Source organism: Stylophora pistillata, chromosome 6, assembly GCF_964205215.1.
Source record: "Stylophora pistillata chromosome 6, jaStyPist1.2, whole genome shotgun sequence".
Classification (NCBI taxonomy): domain Eukaryota; kingdom Metazoa; phylum Cnidaria; class Anthozoa; order Scleractinia; family Pocilloporidae; genus Stylophora; species Stylophora pistillata.
This window is the reverse complement of record NC_142524.1, coordinates 8,074,956-8,093,474: the sequence shown is the minus strand read 5'-3', so window position 1 is coordinate 8,093,474 and position 18,519 is coordinate 8,074,956. Positions and strand designations below refer to the sequence as shown.

The 18,519-nt window shown below is 36.6% G+C and overlaps 2 protein-coding genes across 4 annotated transcripts; one reads left to right on the top strand and one right to left on the bottom strand.

The window, feature by feature from the left end:
* Positions 1-6,219: 6,219 nt before the first annotated feature.
* LOC111346743 (WD repeat-containing protein 25-like) lies at positions 6,220-10,678 on the top strand. The gene is made up of 5 exons (XM_088724620.1): positions 6,220-7,121; positions 7,795-7,925; positions 8,742-8,912; positions 9,457-9,597; positions 10,148-10,678. The coding sequence occupies exons 1-5, from the start codon at positions 6,275-6,277 to the stop codon at positions 10,367-10,369; spliced, it is 1,512 nt and encodes a 503-aa protein (XP_088580746.1). The 5' UTR covers positions 6,220-6,274; the 3' UTR covers positions 10,370-10,678.
* Positions 10,679-11,323: 645 nt separating this feature from the next.
* On the bottom strand, positions 11,324-16,714 carry LOC111346500 (brain-enriched guanylate kinase-associated protein). Of its 3 annotated transcripts, none has more exons than XM_022953790.2 (8): positions 16,558-16,714; positions 15,856-15,929; positions 15,385-15,419; positions 15,090-15,278; positions 14,318-14,384; positions 13,061-13,168; positions 12,638-12,730; positions 11,324-12,092 (listed from the first exon to the last, which is right to left on the bottom strand). In XM_022953790.2, the coding sequence occupies exons 2-8, from the start codon at positions 15,901-15,903 to the stop codon at positions 11,913-11,915; spliced, it is 720 nt and encodes a 239-aa protein (XP_022809525.1). In that variant the 5' UTR covers positions 15,904-15,929; positions 16,558-16,714; the 3' UTR covers positions 11,324-11,912. The 3 variants fall into 3 exon arrangements, with proteins under 3 accessions (XP_022809525.1, XP_088580748.1, XP_088580747.1); XM_088724622.1 differs by having other exon boundaries at positions 15,856-15,890; positions 16,558-16,701; XM_088724621.1 differs by having other exon boundaries at positions 16,517-16,699.
* Between the last annotated feature and the right edge of the window lie 1,805 nt (positions 16,715-18,519).

Sequence of the window (18,519 nt, the reverse complement as noted above, 5' to 3'; positions counted from 1 at the left end):
TAAATAGTGACGTCATTTTGTCTCAGTCGAGGTCAGTTTCACGAGGGCTTGAACTGAGTACGGGCATGGGTAATCTATCAATCAAATGTCTATTTATCTGCATAAGTAGAAATCACTAGTTATACACTTGATAAGATTGATACAGCTCATACATGTGATAAGAAATATTTTAAATTTAAAGGGCCAAAAGTTTTTTTGATCAGAAACATAGCACTACGACAGGTTTATATGATGACTTGATATTCGTCAACATACAATACTGCCCATCAGAGGCATTCGCTATTCAAAATCCCTAATTTTCGACCTGTAAAAAGATTTCGTGACCTGCGAGGTTTCTGATGTGTGTGAGATTAGTCACAAACTTACTACTGCGTTACTCGTTGATCATCTTTCGCGGAAGTCAACCAGTCAGCCATACCGCTTAATTACAATTCAAGAATTCTTCGGCGTATTCCGTAACTATCCTTTTATTGTTGATAATCCTCTTTGTCTTAGCCATGATGAACAGAGCTGTGCTGCAGAGGGAACTGATAGAAAATAACCGACATGGTCTAATGGTGAGAAGACCCGAGTTGGCTGGAAACGGAGAGAGAAGAAGGGGAGGAGACTGCGAAAATTGCAACGTCCGATCAAGAGGGAGAAAATATTCCACGGAACATGATGTTCGCCAGGGCTGGGACAGTCTTTCATTCCTTTTTTGAAACTTACGTAAAAGAGGCAATCTTTTCGAATGGCAATATCGCGACAAATGTTTCTTTTTTTTTTAAGTGGAAAACGAAACACCTTCATATTTTCTCTGAGGAGATTTTCTGAGCCTTTTGCTTTCAAGTTCCTTGTGTCAGATAAAAGATAAAGGAAATAGTTGCGGTCTGCGAGTATCCTGATCTCCCAGGAAAAGCGCGAACCAAGCGAAATGGCGGTACTGTGTCTGAATCTTTTACTAAACCTCTTTGCCTGTTTATTTGCAATTCTAATATAATTATTTCTGGAGAGAAACTGGAGGAGAGAGAGAAGGCGCTGGCTGTTGCACCTTGGTATCAGTAGTCATAATCCAAGGATACGAAATCCTTTATATGAAATTCATCGACTTCATTGGAGTGGAGTTTCAGTGGATTTCACTCTCTCTTGTTAAGACTTATTGTAAGAGCAAGTTATCAAAACATATATGTACTCGTAAAGAATAAGAAAGATGGTAAGTCTTTGAGCTCGGTGAGGAAATATAGAAAGATGTTTTCTGTCTATGTAACGAGCGTGGGAGTGGTTCCTGTGTGTTTTTATGGTTCTTTGATGACTGAGGAATATTCAGTAGACTGAGATAGTGTTTACTGATTCAAGAGACAATTAATTCATTTCGTGGTACAACCGTGCTGTAATTCTAATTTCTTAGCAAACTTTGATTGAATTTTTTCTTCAAGAAACATCATTACATTTGTTTGAGTCTGCATTTTCAGTTGTAAAAGTTCAGTTTCGTATTGACACAAGGGCTTCAGTTAAAATAATATTATCTTTGTGAACAGCTTTGTAAACACAAATTGGGAAATTGCTAGATTGTCGCACATATCCGTGTGTTGCAAATTAATGGAGCGTGTATCTTTTATCACCGGCTTTATGCATTCAAGAATGGCCTGTCTTGAATTGACTTTTCTCCGCTGCCTATATACTCTTGTTTACTGAGCAGAACTGAATGACTCAGCACATGTATCGTTAAAATTTTCACAGCCATTTGCGGGACTTGAGAACTGAATGCCAATCTTTTTTTTTCCTCTTTTCTCGCAGGTCAAAAGGTCATTGCAAATAAGTTTCCAAAGTTTCTTCAAAATTTACCAACAAATTATTATACAATGAGAGATACAAAATACACTTATATTTGCCTAGTGCTAAACCTGGACCTTATTCACTTTGTTTATATTTGTATTGAAAGCATTGAAATACATTCAAATAGACAAACTATTGATAATAGGTCTCATATCTTTTTTTGAAGAAAAACAACATCAAGGAAGGGAAATGTTTAACTTGAAAAAAAAAACCATCTGCAACTTGTATAACAACTTAAATTGTTGTATTGCTCAAAAATATGAATTACAATATGGGCATTGAATTAATCCATTATAATTTATTAGGAACAAATCATTAAAAATTAAATAGAAATGAAAATTTGTTAAGTTGAACAACTGAGATGTCACTAAAAAATACAAATTATTAAATCTTGAAAGTCTGCAGAAAAAAGAAAGTATGTTTTCAAAAAAATTCTTAAAAAAATGTGCAATTTTTCCTTCAGTTTCAGTTTCAGTTTCATTTTATTGTTAGGCACTATTGTTTATATCAGTGTGTTTTATCTGAAGGGATGTGCCCAGATGTTGATATTGGTCGTTGTTACTTACGTTCAGGGGTTGATATCAGTGTGTATTACACGAGGGGGCTGTGCCCAGAAGTTAATATTGTTGTTGTTTCTTACATCCATGGGTTTCAATCAATGTGTCTTACATGACGGGCTGTTACCAGATGTTGTTACTGATCTTAGTATCTTACATTCAGGGGTCTGTGTTGATCGCAACTCTTTACATACATTGCTTATTCTGTGCCCAGATGTTGATATTGAACTTAAAATGTCACATCCATGTTAAACCTGTGCCCAGTTGTTTATTGCGATGGTAAAATGTACCTCTAGGTGTCTGCGCGAACATGTTGATATCGAACGCCGATCGTGAAGGTTAGAACCTTATCTGACATCCAGGAGTTTTATATTTGTACCTCTATATTGTCGCTATGTAACGATGACGATTTACAAAAGGGGGTTTTGAATAAAATGTCATGGTAGTTTTATATAAGGGTCTGTTCCCAGTTATTGATAATGATCCCTCCAACGCATGATGTAATATACATATGCATAAGTTAAGTGACGTAAGATGAATTTTTGTGGTGTTCACGTATTAATGATTATCAAAGAGCTGGGGTCCATTTCTCGAAAGTCCCGGTAACTTAACGGGCCCGTAAAGCTGTTCTGTTTTCATTCAAGATGGGGATTTCAAAAGTTTTGAAATGATGTAATAAAACTATCAGCTAAAGAAACAAAAAGGACTGGTTTGGGTGCCAGAACCTGCTTTCCTATCCTTGAAATTTTGATTTTAAAACCGTCGTTACGGGCCCGTAAAGTTACCGGGACTTTCGAGAAACGGGCCCCTGGTGAGATAATTGCGGGTCGGGCAAGACAAAGCTTTTGACAGAGCGTTCCAACATACGGCGTGTTCCATTTCTGCTTCAGAGCCAACCGCTCCAAAGGCCGAATTCTTCGGACAACCATGCCTCATTTGAAGACTTTTCCAGCCTGCTTTGTGCCATTGCACTGTTGATGGTGCTAAGGCTTAAAGGTACATCGTGAAGTGTAATGTGTTGGAAAATAAGGTATACTTCCCCTTTGTTCTCGATCCCAGCATGCTCGTTACGTATCCAGCCATCCATTTTTTGTTACATTTTGAAGATAAAGATCACTTTGCTGGCGTGATGATTACCAACGCGAGATGTTGGGAGTACACCAGAAAAGTCGGGTAACAAAAATACAACTGAGATACGAAACCTAAAAACATTTTGAACCGTGCATTTTTTCGCTTCTGCGGTTGCACTCGTGGGGTAATTATTTCAGTTACCAATAACTAGCTTTAGGCTACTGAATTTGGCCGGGATATATGATTGGCTGTGCCTGAGTTTTTCGTTCACCTCGTTTTTTGTTCAAACTCGACTCAGCCGAGGTTAAAACCTCTTAAATTAAAGTTGTGGAGTAAAGACTGTACAGTGCAGAACCCAACATACGCTTTAATTTGTTCTGTCACTACCGAATTCTTTTGACAACCATGCCTTTATTTCAGAATTTTTTCAGCCTGCTTCGTGCCATTGCACTGTTCATGGTGCTGTATTTAATGAAAGTGGAAATGGAACTGCGGAAGAGCGAACGAATTGCCAATAATGATCATCGCGCATCACCGAGAAGAGCCGAGTTGCGCAGACACGGAGATAGAAGATGGACAAGACAGAGCGATAATCACGGGGTCCGCCTACTAAGAAGAAACCATCCCATGCGGGAACACGATGAACGTCAGGATTGATACAGTATTTTTCTACCTTTTCTCTGTTTTTTTTTTCCTTTTTTAGTTGGAGAGATATAAGCTTTGAATAATTGTAAGCCGGCAAAGCGGTTCTCTTTCATTTTCTTCTAATGATTACGTACAGCCGTCCTCATCAAAGCGGCCCTGATACTTTCTTGGATGAGACTTAAAAGAGACAGTCTCTGAACCTTTTCTTGCTAACGTTTTCCCTTGCAGATAGGAGACGAAGGAAATAAAAAAAAAAACGCCAGCCGGTACCAAGAAATCCGTGTGAAGGGCTGAAAAACGCTTAATGGAATTTTATTGTTCTTGTTTTTTCGTTGTATTTTTGCTTACGTAAATGCAATTTGAAGACAATCATTTCTGGAGAGAAACGCTTGACTGAGAGATAGTTTTAAATATCATCAATTATTTATTCAAGGATACTTTGAAGAAAACTCGTGACGTGGAGTCCATCGACCCACCAAGTGAGATGTTATCGTGTATACCTAGGTAGCTTTCTATGGATTGTAAGAGAGCTAGTTAGAACTTTTCTAGGCTGTAAGGAGGCCTAAATATAGTTTGGCACAAACCTTGTATCCGATCTAGTCAATGCTTTTAAACAGATTTGTTTTCGTAATCTTAATCATGTCACCAGTTGCGGTTGTCAATTTTGCCTCAGGCTAAACTAAAAACTGGTGACATGATTGATTGCCCTTGGTTAGCCTTGACGCCGGGATGTTGATATACTGAAGGGTTAATTTTTATCACGTAAAGTTCACTTATTCTGCACGATTGCACTTTAATTAAACTACTTTAATTTTGAATTCTCCCAGATATTTTCTTGTGTTCCATAAAGGAAATTCTTTGAAAACTTCCCAGATGATTGAGAAATAAGATAAGATGATTTCTTACTTTTTCTGAGGGAAGTTTAATCCAATTATTGTGCAAGTAGTCCACACGTAGCTGAGTGCATTGGATCATGAGCCGGTTAGCACGAGTAAAAGAAAACAGTTCAGACCTATACCGAGGCCTTTGCGTCTATTTTAACTGATGAGAAAACAACAGCGTCAGTATTTACTTCAAGTTGCAATGCTGCCAGGTCGTCAAAAGGATAAAATGTCTGAAAAGTAAAAAACATTTTCTTCAAAAATCTGTTCTGATAAGGTCTAACACACGACGAGGTTTCCATGTGATATTACTACGAAGAGAAAATAATTGAGCCCAGCATAAGGCTTATTCCGACCTTGCTAACTTGTTCTAGAAAATTCTTCAGTTGCTTGGACAACTATGACTTCAATTCGAGAATTTTCCAGTCTTCTTCTCGTAAGACTTCAAACTCCCTGCTCCTACGAACTGGCCTTAGCTATTATGAATCTTCCAACTGTGAAAGACCACCATGTAAATATGTGTACAGCAACATTTCGCAATAATTATAATGAACGATCCTCAGCACAAATTAAGTAAACTTTTACCACCCCGTTATGTAAGCTCTCAGGCCTGTACGGGATTCGAACCACTGACCTCTGCGATACTAATGCAGCGCTCTACCAATTGAGCTAACAAGCCAACAGGCCTGATTTTTTTCAGGTCTGATTTTCGCTATTACTGAATATATTAAAAAGTAACGAAAATCCGACAAATTTATCCCCTTTACTACAATTAATAAAACTTGAGAGATTTTTTAAGTTCTCTTAGTTTTTGGGCATTTGTATTCAAGAGAGGAATTGAATTAATATTTGACATCAATTATCATAGAACTGTAAAAGAAGACTAAGGAAAAAGAAACAAACAAGAATTCCCCTGCTCACCCCCTCCCCATCCCCCTTCACCCTCTCCCCATCCCCCTCCTCCTCCCCTTCGCTTGAATTTCTGATTTATTTGCATTTATTTGCATTTACAGTTATTTTTTCCTCCATTTCAACAAATTAGAGTCTAATGAATAATTACAAGTAAGATAAGAGGCTGGAGAAGGGCATAATATAGCAAGCTTATTAGATGCCCTTTACTTTAAATTACATTTTTTCATACAGTAAAAAGAAGCGATACAAAAAGATACAAATATAACTTCCGGGTACGGGGAGTTTACTTCCGGGTTCCGCCATGTTGAAAATTATATTCTGAGAGGTCCTAGGGATGAATTTGTGAAATCAAAATGGCGGCTTGTATTTATTCCTGAATTATTCCAGCGAAGTATGGAAAGTATCCTAGCTTACGACAGTGGTTCATCGTCTGAAGAGAGCGATGAGTCTCCAAAAAAGAAACAAAAGGTTATAGAATCTGGTGACATCAAAGTTTGCGAGAGAAACAATAGAAAAACTGAAAAGTTAGAATCTTCCATCAAGCCTGCAGTGCAAGTTAGATTACTTTCAAGTAATCTTTCCGAATCGAAACAGATCGCAAATACCTCTAATTTATCCGAAATTACTCAAAACGATTTCTCTGACCGCTTAATTGATGATAAACACGAAACACTTTCGCGAGATTTTTTCCGGACTAGTTCTGATAAGAATGCAAAGTCTCCGGCATTGTTCAATTCAGCAAACCAGAAAACGATGTCATCTTCAAACATGACGGGACCAAATGTTAAACCTTACGTGTCTAAGAGACAAAGAGAAAGATTGGCTCAAGAAAAGTCCTTAAGTATTATGGCGAATCAACCGTCACAAGAGACTGATTTAACCTTGACAAATGGCTCATTGAAAGGAGCAGATTATCACCCAGATAAAAATGAATTTTCAAACCGTAAGGACACAGATCAAGTATACAGACCATCAAAGAAGTTGCATTTAAATCTTAAAGGTCACACAAAGGGTGTAAACTGTGTCAGATGGAATGTTACAGAAAGTTATCATCATTTGTTGTTGTCTGCATCTATGGATCATACAGTTTGTGTTTGGGACACACGTGAAGGTGGAGCTTGTATGCAAAGTTTGGAAAATCATACTGAAGCAGTGAAAGATGCTAAATGGAGTCATTGTGGGTCACAAGTGTTGAGTTGTGGTTATGACAAAACTGCAAGACTCTTTGATGTAGAAACAGGTATTTGAAACATTGCGGGTGTATAAAGTTGTCAATGCATGTATTACTTTTCTCTACATTATGAAAACATTAAGCAAGACAAAGGTGATGAGGTGAGAGAAACACAACTTAGATGGAGAGTATTATCTTGATTTAATGTTATAATTATACTCAGCAGTGGTGCAGCACTTGGAACTGGGTGTGTGTTATTTGGGGGGAGGGGAATTCATCTTGTATACTAAGCCAAGTACAAATCCTCACTCAAATTTTCCAATAAACTTTTAATATCTGGTTCTTGAACACAGGCTGGTGTTGTTCAAATGAGAAATGTCCTAGTACATATAATTTCTCCAAACATGATCCTGATAAAAAGATTTGAAAAGATTTCCAGACTGAATATTTTGGCAAATTAATTTTATGCTTTGCTAGTTGAATCATGATTGTGGGCCCTGAAACATGGGGGGGGGGGGGGGAGGGGGGCTGAGAACCCCATCAGATATTTGCTTGGAAAGGCTGGAGCCCTTCCTGCCCCTGTTCATTTTGTATTTCAAGGGTTTTTCTTTTATCAGTTAGATTGTGAAATGACAGTGTCGGCTGTTTGCAGGGCCAAATGATGATTCGTTTAGTGTTTATTTTAGATTTTCAGGTCCAGTGCCTAAATTGTGTTGATTTATGTTACTTTTTATTTTGACAGGACAGGTAATCAAAGTGTTTCCACACAAAAATTATGTGACTTGTGTCCAGTTTCATCCTAGTCACCCAGCTCTTTTTTTAGCTGGAACTTTTAAATCTTCCATCCTATGTTGGGACAAAAGGACAGGAAGTGTAAGTGCACAGTTACCATAGTTACTGGATTGATGTTTGAGCCCCAGCCGGACCGATACTCATGGTCTTAAAATAAGTGAGGAGAAATTTCTACCTTTCTATAATCAAGAAATCGATAGATATTCTAGTCTTCTCGGATAAGGACGAATAAACCGTAGGCCCCCGTCTCCTGCATGGTTAGGGGTAGGAGACGTTAATTTCCCACGCACGAGATTACTGTGTCATGGATGTCCTCCCCTGGGGTGGGATGGGTGGGAATTGGCCCTGAAAAGCCCCCATGGGGAGTGGCCAACTAACCTACGTATGTATGTATGTTTGTAAAATCTTGATGTAACAAATTGTTGTTAGAATAATAATGAAATTTTCTACTTTGAGAAAGTCTTTTGACATTAGAGTCAAGGTAAAGATGTGCTGTATATTTTTCTGTGTTTGTTTAAAAAAAATGTATAATGATAGTGAAAGTTGATGGATTGGTTTATTATTTTCCCAGGCCCCTAGATGCAGGCTAATGTTTTATTGCATTGTCCCTAGTGCAATGGAGCCTAAGACAGCACCCCCACTACAGTTATTAATGATTAACTTCTATTAACTGATATGAAAGCTGTTAGAAAGTGGACATTGTTTTACTTAATATTTTCAAGCACAGCTGCAGGTGATTTTTTGAGTGCTAGACACAAGAGCAGTGGTCAGGCGGCAGAAAAATGCCAGCCACACAGGTTCACTCTACTTGGTGGAAATCATTTTTGGTCCTTGACCCACTGTAGGATAATATTTGGATAGAACTTTCATTGGTAAAATGTAATTTTTTTTCAATAGGTTGTATCAACATACTCAGCTCTATTTGGTCAAGTACAGGATATGGCATTTTTACCAGGGGCAGAAGAATTTATTTCTGCTGCTGAGGTTGTCAGACGGAATTCAACAGACAAGGGGATCATGGTGTGGGACTTTAGATCAACAGCAGTATTATCAAATCAGATCTACCAGGTAATTGGACTGTAATTTGAGTAAAGTACCTTTAAACCTCTGCACCCTTAAACATCAGTGTGCATATTCTCCATACTGTTCTCTACACATTTCCTAACATGCTGGAAAGGAGAGTTTGTTTTACAATCAAGAACCTCTTTAGGTGGTGATCATTTCCTTTATTCTTGTGACCTATGTTTCACTTAAAATCCATTTCAATGTAACGAATTGTTAAGTTTTAACGTGGACTCTGTTTTTGTTCATTGATATTTATTCATATATTTCAATAATTATCACAATGTTGGTCACATAAAATGTTCATCTAGTTGTTCAGTTGTTCAGTTCACTTTCAACCAAGCTAACCAGTTATTGTAATGTTGCTAAACAGTTAGTTGCCACAAGTACAGAGGCAGTCAAAACAGAACAACCTTGATGTTTGATTCAGGGCTGATGCTGTTAGGAGAAACTGGGCACTAGTTAGGGTTTATTGAGAGATAACCTCTCCAAGATTCTTAGATTTTACCCATTAAAGGGTGATAAAAGTATATTATTTTGGTATTTTCAGGAAGCCTTTACATGCACTTGCTTGAAGGTCCACCCTCATGAATCACATTTTGTGGCGCAATCAAATGGAGACTACATTGCTTTGTTCTCAACAAGAAAACCTTACAAGCTGAATAAGTTCAAAAGATATGAAGGCCATAAGGTAATGAAATTTAATATTTAATAGTACAATAACACTTGCCTTATTATGGCATAAAATCCTGAGAAACTCCCTGCCCTTAGAAGATGGTCCATCTGAGAAAAAAACTGTTCCTGTGAAAATCCATTGGTCTAAAAATCCATGGGTTCACTGGCCATTTTGACCAAAATGCTCCCTACCCCTCACATTAATTCCTTGTCAGGACCCCTCCCCCCCCACTGACATGCCATAGTTACATACATACATACATAGTTTATTTGGTAATGCACCTGTTACAGAATACGCAAGACTGAAGTCCTGATGTGGACCTGCCTATTTCCCAACCCATCTTTGACTCACTGCCTGAATAAAATCACATTCATTCACAACCCATGTAGCAAACAAAACAGTGATTTTTACTTTCATGTTGTATACCTTATGATGTGGAAAGTGTAACTTAGAATCAGATTTAAAAGACTGATCCATCCCTTTAGGAAATGTAAAATGCTTGATAAGAAAAAAACTTGATAAAAATGAACACCTTTCTTATTAATCTTTAATTTGTCATTTTTAGGTCTGTGGTTATCATATTGGATGTGATTTTAGTCCTGATGGAAAAATAATTTGTTCTGGCTCAGCAGATGGGAAAATGTTTTTCTATGATCACAGCACAGCTCATGTGATGAGGACAATAGAGGCCCATTCTGCTCCCTGTGTGGATGTTGCCTATCACCCCACCCTACCCAGCTGGGTGGCAACTTGTGGGTGGGATGGTCAGGTTAAAGTTTGGACATAACATTTGAGCAAAGCAATTTTCAATTAGTTGGTCTGGAAAAGTCCATTCTTGACATCCTCACTACCAATAATATATAATTGACTAATTAAAAGCAATTGTGCATAGCTCGATTGCATTTCATACCTCATCATTTGCATTATAATCATCTCTGTCATTATGATAACAATGTTCAAATGCCTATAGAAAATACAGTAATCTGGAATTGTGTTAGTTTTGCTTCTCTTCACTGAGTGACTGCTGATTCAATCAATCAGATGTAAAATAAAAACTAATCAATGAAATCAATAAATGCCTCCTTATTCACTTGCATTTTCCCTTTGTTCAGGCAGTTTTCTTGTTTTCACTTTAACCCTTTAACTCTCAAGTGTGACCAAGAAAGAATTTCTCCTTTCAACATCAATGCAATATTAAGCAAACAAGAGATGAGAATCAAGAAAAATATCAATTAGGGGATTACTTGTTGATCCAATACCAAATTCTCAGAACTATCATCATAAGAATTGTATGGTAGACAGTTGGGAGAATTTGTAATGAGATCTTGGAAGTGAAAGGGTTTAGTAAACCTTGGTGCCTTGAGATACATGTAAGTAACTGTGCTCTTATTGGCTTTGATCAATTTTCACCCACAGTAGAGATGCACACAATTCAATTTTCTGAGTCTAACCCTCATTGCAAGACAAGTAACAGGTATATAACACCTCTCAATTAACAACAATTAAGTGTAGTCATGAAATCAATATAGTGATATAGTCTGATATTTATTCAAGTTTTATCTCCTTGATATAAAACAACAGCAGTTGCACATAAAATACTGATCAATCTCTAATTCAATTATAAAATTTGATTTTTAAAATAGTTTTTCTTTAAGAAGTATCCTCTGTTTTCACCCAAAAAAAAAAAAATACAATGAAATTATTTTTTAAAACCATCTTCCTTGATATAAAACAACAGCAGTTGCACATAAAATACTGATCAATCTTTAATTCAACTATAAAATTTGATTTTTAAAATAGTTTTTCTTTAAGAAGTATCCTCTGTTTTCACCAAAAAAAAAATACAATGAAACTATTTTTTAAAACCATCTTCCTCCAGGTTGGAAATTGCAGGAAGAAATAAGTACAGAACTACTACCTATAACATCCTAATTTTAAACTTTTCTCTGCCAAAATTTAGTACCCACAGTAAACTGCATGGTAAACTCTCTGGAGTTATTAAGTGGATGGCTGGGGGACATATTTTTGAAATTCAGGACACTTACAAACAGTGTGAGGTAACTGGTTTTGCCTCATCACTACATTCTTAAAAAAAGTAATAATACAATTTATTGTCCAGATCAGTTGGTTACTAAATTTTATCCAGGCAATATAATTCTTATAAAACTGTCATGACAATTATGAAACTTTAACTATCCAATTAGTTTTCAATTGACAAACCCAGGTGGACATTCTTAATTGTGTCAATTAAGTGCTCACTACAACAATCAGGATGACTCAAATCTAATACACTTAGTAAAGTATGCTAAAAGTGTTTCTGTTGATATCCCTCATTCACTGAACTTAGGTGTACGTATAGTCTTTGACTGTGGCTCTGTTTTTGCTGCATTTGTGGCTCCTATGCTCTTTGTTCTCCAGAGTTTTTTGCTCCAGTCAGGATGGCTGAGAGGTTGTCTTTCATTTTTAAGGTCAAGCTCTGTTGTCAGCTTGTCTTTCAGTTCTGATGGCAACTGCGAGTTTAAAAAAATCACAAGAAGTAATATATCGAAAAAGAAAGAAAAAGGAGATTAATAAGAAAAACATTCATTTAAAACCCTTAAATCTCAAGGTCTGATTGAACTCCTTCAATATCATGTTTGCTATAAGTTTGATGTGATTTTTGTTAAAATGTTTATAAGCCCAGTAAATGGAACATATACTATATTGTTGAGTTACAAGTGCATTTCACCATCATTCTACTCTGAATTTGTACTGGCTATTCTGAATGTGTGTGGCTCAATTTTCAGAATGAAGCACAACATTGATGGGAACAACATGGTTTCGTGCCACCCAGTTTGTATTAGTCAGTCCTGTTGCTCAAAATCATTTTGTAACTCTGAAAAAAAACCTAAAAAATTATTATTATGATAATGATAGGACGTATGATGATACTGAAGCGATTACAATTAGAGTACTTTGAAGATGAAACAATGGTAAATTATTCACAATTTATCATAATTTTAACAGAGATCATGGTTATAAATCTGAGAAATGGTCACCATGATGTTTCGCTCACCGTATCTACTTTTTGAGAAACAAACTTCCTGTCCAAGGACTGGTTACACTTCAATAGCTGTACTACTAATGCACAATCCCTTTTGTTCTTCATCTATGAAAAAATTAAACACTCCGATTTCAGCTTAAAATTATGGTTGTTCCAAATTCAGTCTATAGTGCTTCCCACCAATAACGTAGCTCCATTTTCTGCCTTTAAAAGCACACTCAACCCACAATTCCTCTATTCGCTCCGACGAAGGGCTAATGCTCGAAACGTCAGCTTTTGTAATCGTTATGGTGGCCAATTTACCCTTTCAACTTTGTTGATATATCCAAATTATTTCGTTACTCCCACCGACGCAGCCCCAAACAGTTTCTTTCGAAACTATCAGCCTTCAGTCTATAGTGAACAAGAATTGATCAAGCTGAAATCTGAACTTACAGATTCCACCTCCAGTTTGTTCATTTTTTCAACGAAGTCCATTAACTGCTTTGACATTGCCCCAACTGTTGCTTCAAATTGCTCTTTCTCTGTCTGCATTTCACCAGCCTGTTGGTGTTAAGTTAACAGTAGTATATTAGTAAAGAAATTCAGTTCATGCATTTAACAAAGGGCTCACTCATTGCCACTTAGTCAAATCTTTCTTAGTGATCTGGCTACTCCTGAACTTCCAAATGGAAGGTTTGGATCTGAGTAAGGGCAAGATTGATGGGTTTGGCAAAATGTTTGACACTCTCAGTCTTTCTCTACCCAGGAGGTGGAGGGGGACTAGGGGAAAGCTGCCTATAATGATGCTCATCTTGAGTGTTACCTCCGATCCCCATAAAAAAGTAACGCCAAAGACAACCAGACCACCCCAACGGCAAAATTTGTTGTGTTTCCTTGAAAGTTGGTTGATACTAATTTATAGTCCTGAATGGGTAGGAGGAGGTAGTGGTACAGTAAACACCTGCATAGAAGAACACATGCATTAAGAACATCAGCTGAAATTTTGCAAATAAAGCACCATTTTCATAAGAACAAAATCAGCCTGGAAATATAAAATGTTCTTATAAAATGGATAAGACATTAACATGCCCTTCATGTTAGATGTATTTTCTTGTTCTGTTCGCTAGTTAACTAGTAATAAGGCAGATTTTATTTTGCAGGCTAATTGTTACAATAATGTCACGATATTTATTAATTTTCTTTTCCATTAAATATGCTAATTTAATCTCAAGCATTTTTTTGCATTGTTACAGTTCTGAATTCCAACAACAAATTTACGAACAATTTAAGAACACCTTCAAGCTGATTTTTCACTAAGCACCCGATAAATAAGAACCTGATCAGCCTGGCCTTCAAAATCATGTGTTCTTATATGCGGGTGTTTACTGTACTTTGGAAGCAAAGTGTCTTGCCCAAGAACACAACAAATAAACTGATCAGGTGAAAAAACCCTTGGACTTCTTGGCCCAGGGTAAGTGCACTAACTGTCACACCACCACCTCTCCCACAGGAGTAAAAATGACTGGCAACTTGTATTTGAATCTTTATGAATTGCTGGGGGAAGGGTATAAGCTGCAGTGACTTGAATCTTATCAAGGGTTAAGAGTGATACTCCTACACACTTCAAGCTTACGAGGCCATTGCATGCAAAACAACTGCATTTCATTATTGAGAAAGAAAATAGCAGAAGAAAGTTAATATTCAGATTACCATTTGGAGGATTCTGTTTTCAAGCTCTTGATTTTTCTTCACAACATCATCATAGTCTCCTTTTAGTCTGAAAATTTAAAATCAGTGGAATTACTTTCAATTGTCGAATACAAATACGTAAAGAGGGGGGACTATTTTATTTACGATATAGGAAAATTCATTCTCTGATGAGGGAATTTGTGTTAAAATGCACCAATCTTGAAGCGATGAATGTGATATTGGTTTTCAAATGCAATCTAACATGGAATTCACAAGTCAGGTAATGGATTTTTGTTGAATCGCTTCATTGAATAAAAATAAGAAAAAAAGAAAACAGCGACAAATCGTTTGTTCTTTATCCCGTGGGTGAAACCACAGATGTGAAACAATATCACTTAGCATTGTTTTCAACTTGCAGTTTCACGCTAAATACCTCACTTTGTTAACCAATCAGAATGTGAGATTTTATTCAATTATGGATTCTACTCTATTTAATACATGACAAAGTCAAGAATGTTTATCATATATACACCCTTATCAAATGAGTGAGATAAATCCTGAAAAGGAATATTTTCAGTGACAGTGACTCATGTTTGACAACCTCCATTACAGTCATCATTTATTTGGATTCTTTTTGGGTTCTCAAAACATCAGTCACAGTCCTAACCTTAAAATTTTTCCTCATAGTGAAGTCTACAATGACTATAAGTTTTAAAACAAAATCTTATAACTGATCAGTTTTCTAATTTGCTTGACAATAGTGAGCTTTTTTTCGGTGACGAATGATTTTTACCTCTTTGCTTGCTCAGGGGAAAACTCCAAACCTCCCTTCTTTTCATTTCCTATAACAGGAATTTCCTTTATTTTGCCATTTTCCTCTTTGGGTAATGCAACTGATACTTCAGTCCTCTCACTACAAGGACTATCTGCTATTTGCTCTTCTAACTTCTGCAATTTATCTTTCAATTCCTGATTTTCTAACCTGAAAGGTTCAAAATATTTTGATTATATCTGTGAAAACCTTTCTCATCAACATATCTGTAACAAAATTACAACAGAAAAAAAATTACATTTCTAAATAGACTTACTTTAATTGTTTACAAGCATCAAAAGAACATTCACTCTGCAAAATCAAAATTTATTGTGTCAACTGCTTATAAACAATGATTTATTAGTATTAATTTCATATTGAATTTCAAATAATGCGATGTCTCAAGGTAAAAAAGAATTCTGTATACAGTCTACAACAATTTTCAAATGTTTAACAAGAACGCCAAAAGTTAAGAATGTTGGCACATCAAAATTGGTCCCATAAACAAGCTACAAAAGGTGATATCACTTAAAATAAATACATTCTAGGGATTAGAAGATTCCTTCAAAAATGACATGACCAACTAGATTATTTTTTGTCTGGAAATTTCTCACTATTTCTCCATGTAATCAGTTACAACTACAAAATTTTTCTTTACATAACAATCAAACAACAAAATGATAGTTCGCAAATGAATGAAACTGATTTAGGAATATAGGTGAATCATGCTGACAAAAATTGTGCATACCTCACTTGAGCTGCCCATATTATCTGTGTTTTCTTCTAATGTGTCCATTTAATTGATGAAATAATTAGACTTCACTTTAGAAAGAAACCAACGAACAAATTATAAATAGAGAAAATAAAAAATCCCTTTAATAACAAGCAGTACGATAGATTTTCCATTCATAAATATGGGAGTCACGCAAGACTGTCACGCAAGAATTGAAACGATGTGCATGTCAGTCCGACACGTACATGTATATTTGACTGACAAATTGACCACAATGATTGGTAATAGGTAGAAATGATACCGCTACGCAATGTTTTACACACAAAATCTCAAGAGATTACAGTCTCACACGTCTTCATCAACTTCGTAATAATAGACAATATAAATCAAATGATAAAATACGACCGGTTTAAGACTTAAGCGGGCACTGCTTTATAACTGATTTGCTTTCTTGCGCGCTATATCAGTTATACCACAACAAATCTCTCAAACAATAAACAAAATTAGGTGCTACTTAGTCCCCCTATGTGTTAATTAATCCATGTAGCATTTACTACGTACTGTAGAATATAGTGCGAATCTATATTTCTTGACAGTAACAGCTGTAATTTTCACAAATGGAACATGCTACGTAAGATTTGTGGTGGCAAATGAGAAAACTTTCTGAGATACTAACCAAAGCAGATATAATATATATATATATATCCTTAGTCTTACGTTGTGTGAAAATAGCCTCGGAGGTCAACTGCCCAGCGGTTAAAAAATAAATATCTTTGGTGTGACTCCTCGAAGCATAGAGGCATAGAACCCAAAACAAAACTCTGCACGTACCACGATTTCAATCAGTTTCATATTTATTCAACAGTGATTTTTCGTTTGACAGCTCGTTCCAGTTTGACACGGGCATTTTGAGTGCTTTGGTGTAGGGTTTCTAATATAATTTGAATAATTTCAAAATGATCCTACCAGAAGCCTCGACTTTCTCCCTTATTTCACGGTTAGACGTTTCGTCTCGGTTGCAAATTGAAAATAAACAGTCGAAGAAGTTGGATGGTATTTTAGGTGATAAAATGTAGATAAGAGATTGTTGTGAAAAAACAGCCTGAAGTCTCGACGCGCCAATATGAGTAATTTATTTCAGATGATAGATGCAAGATTTCGAAATCGACGATTTCTAGAAAATAGAAGTAGAGAATGAATTTTCCTATTGTAAATAAAATAGTCCCCCCCTCTTTGCATTGTTGTATTCGACAATTGAAAATAATTTCACTGATTTTAAATTTGCAGACTTAAGGGAGACTATGATTGGTTCAGAAAACTCCTATCCTCCCAACTAATATAAAGAGATGGAAATCTAAGACAAACTTAACTTTGTCACCCGCATTATTTCCTTGTTTGGGCAGTTTGTTTGATTTTTTACTTCGAGTTCTCATCGGCGACTCAGGGTATTTATTTATGTCGCTCTGAATGGCCTTTGCGATTAGTTGGCTTTTGCTTTACAACACGCGCCAAAAGCCCCCTTAAAGGAGAACTGTAAATTGCGAACACCAACTAAGGCCTTTGATCCCTTGGCAGCAGCTCGTCACTTTTTCTAACGCCTTTTCACTCTTTACACTCCAACATCAGTGTGCATATTCTCCACACATTTCCTAAATATACATAATATTTATATAAGGAGAATTCGTTTGACAATCAAGAACTTCCTTACTTCAGCCGGGTGATCATTTCCTTTCTTCTTATTACCTAACTTATGACTTGGTCAGGTGGAATATTGTCAGGAGTCACTCTTGCAATTGGGGATCAAAGTGTTGCATAACGAGCCTCACGCCGTTAGCAACCAAAAAAAGTCTAGGTATCCAGCAGAGAATCCGTACTTTTAGTCCGCATTCTCTGCTGGATACCAGTGGCTTGCTTCGGTAAAAATTTTGATCGTATTTCGCTCCTAATCTGATAGAGGCGTCAACTTTTACACAATCATGTCATCATCCTATGGCGTGAAAAGGTAATTAAAGAAGCCGTATCCGAAAAAAGTGTACATGGCCGGCGCTTAAAAATAGTGACAAGACGAAGCGCTCGCCCGTAGTGGCAGTTACAGTCACGTCGAAGAAACATTTCTTAGTCAATGCTTGCGGACTTAGTTAACTTCATTAATACTAACATAGGCTTATTTACTAATATTTACTGCGACGCTTATTTACTACGACATTTAACTAGCGGCCTGAGTGCTTTGTTTTCTAATCAATTTTACCAGATTTTTGTTTTCGGATCGGAGACAAAGTAAATTCCAGAACCGACGACTTTTTTTCCGTTGTGTTCGGAATCTTTGACAGCTGACGCTTGGTGCTGTAATTTTTGAGCATCCGGGTACCAGTTATTGGGAATAAACTCGGCGTATTACAACCTATAATTTCATTTGCTGTTTAACGTAGAGTCCACAATACAAGGCGGCTTTTTCTCACTGATATTTTAAGTCGCATTTATAGTTTACACACTGTTTCAGTTTTTTTAAACTATATTCATGCAGTACTCATAAGATTCTTTGTCACTGGCCTTCAGATGACCTATATTGGTGCCGGAATCCTCTAGATAGTTGCGAGAGATTACAGACATTATAGGTACGATGTGATTAAGGCACTGGTGCTGAAAATCTTTTTGCGCCGCCTACCTCCTCCGCAACGA

Bases quoted from the DNA above. Each gene is read 5' to 3' on its own strand.
- LOC111346743 (XM_088724620.1), top strand. From the start codon at position 6,275: ATGGAAAGTATCCTAGCTTACGACAGTGGTTCATCGTCTGAAGAGAGC. The intron at 8,913-9,456 runs GTAATTGGACTG...TGGTATTTTCAG, and splicing joins TATCAAATCAGATCTACCAG to GAAGCCTTTACATGCACTTG. The intron at 9,598-10,147 runs GTAATGAAATTT...TGTCATTTTTAG, and splicing joins AAAGATATGAAGGCCATAAG to GTCTGTGGTTATCATATTGG.
- LOC111346500 (XM_022953790.2), bottom strand. From the start codon at position 15,903: ATGGACACATTAGAAGAAAACACAGATAATATGGGCAGCTCAAGTGAG. The intron at 15,279-15,384 runs GTAAGTCTATTT...TGAACCTTTCAG, and splicing joins GATGCTTGTAAACAATTAAA to GTTAGAAAATCAGGAATTGA. The intron at 12,093-12,637 runs GTGAGCGAAACA...TTAAACTCGCAG, and splicing joins TTTCTCAAAAAGTAGATACG to TTGCCATCAGAACTGAAAGA.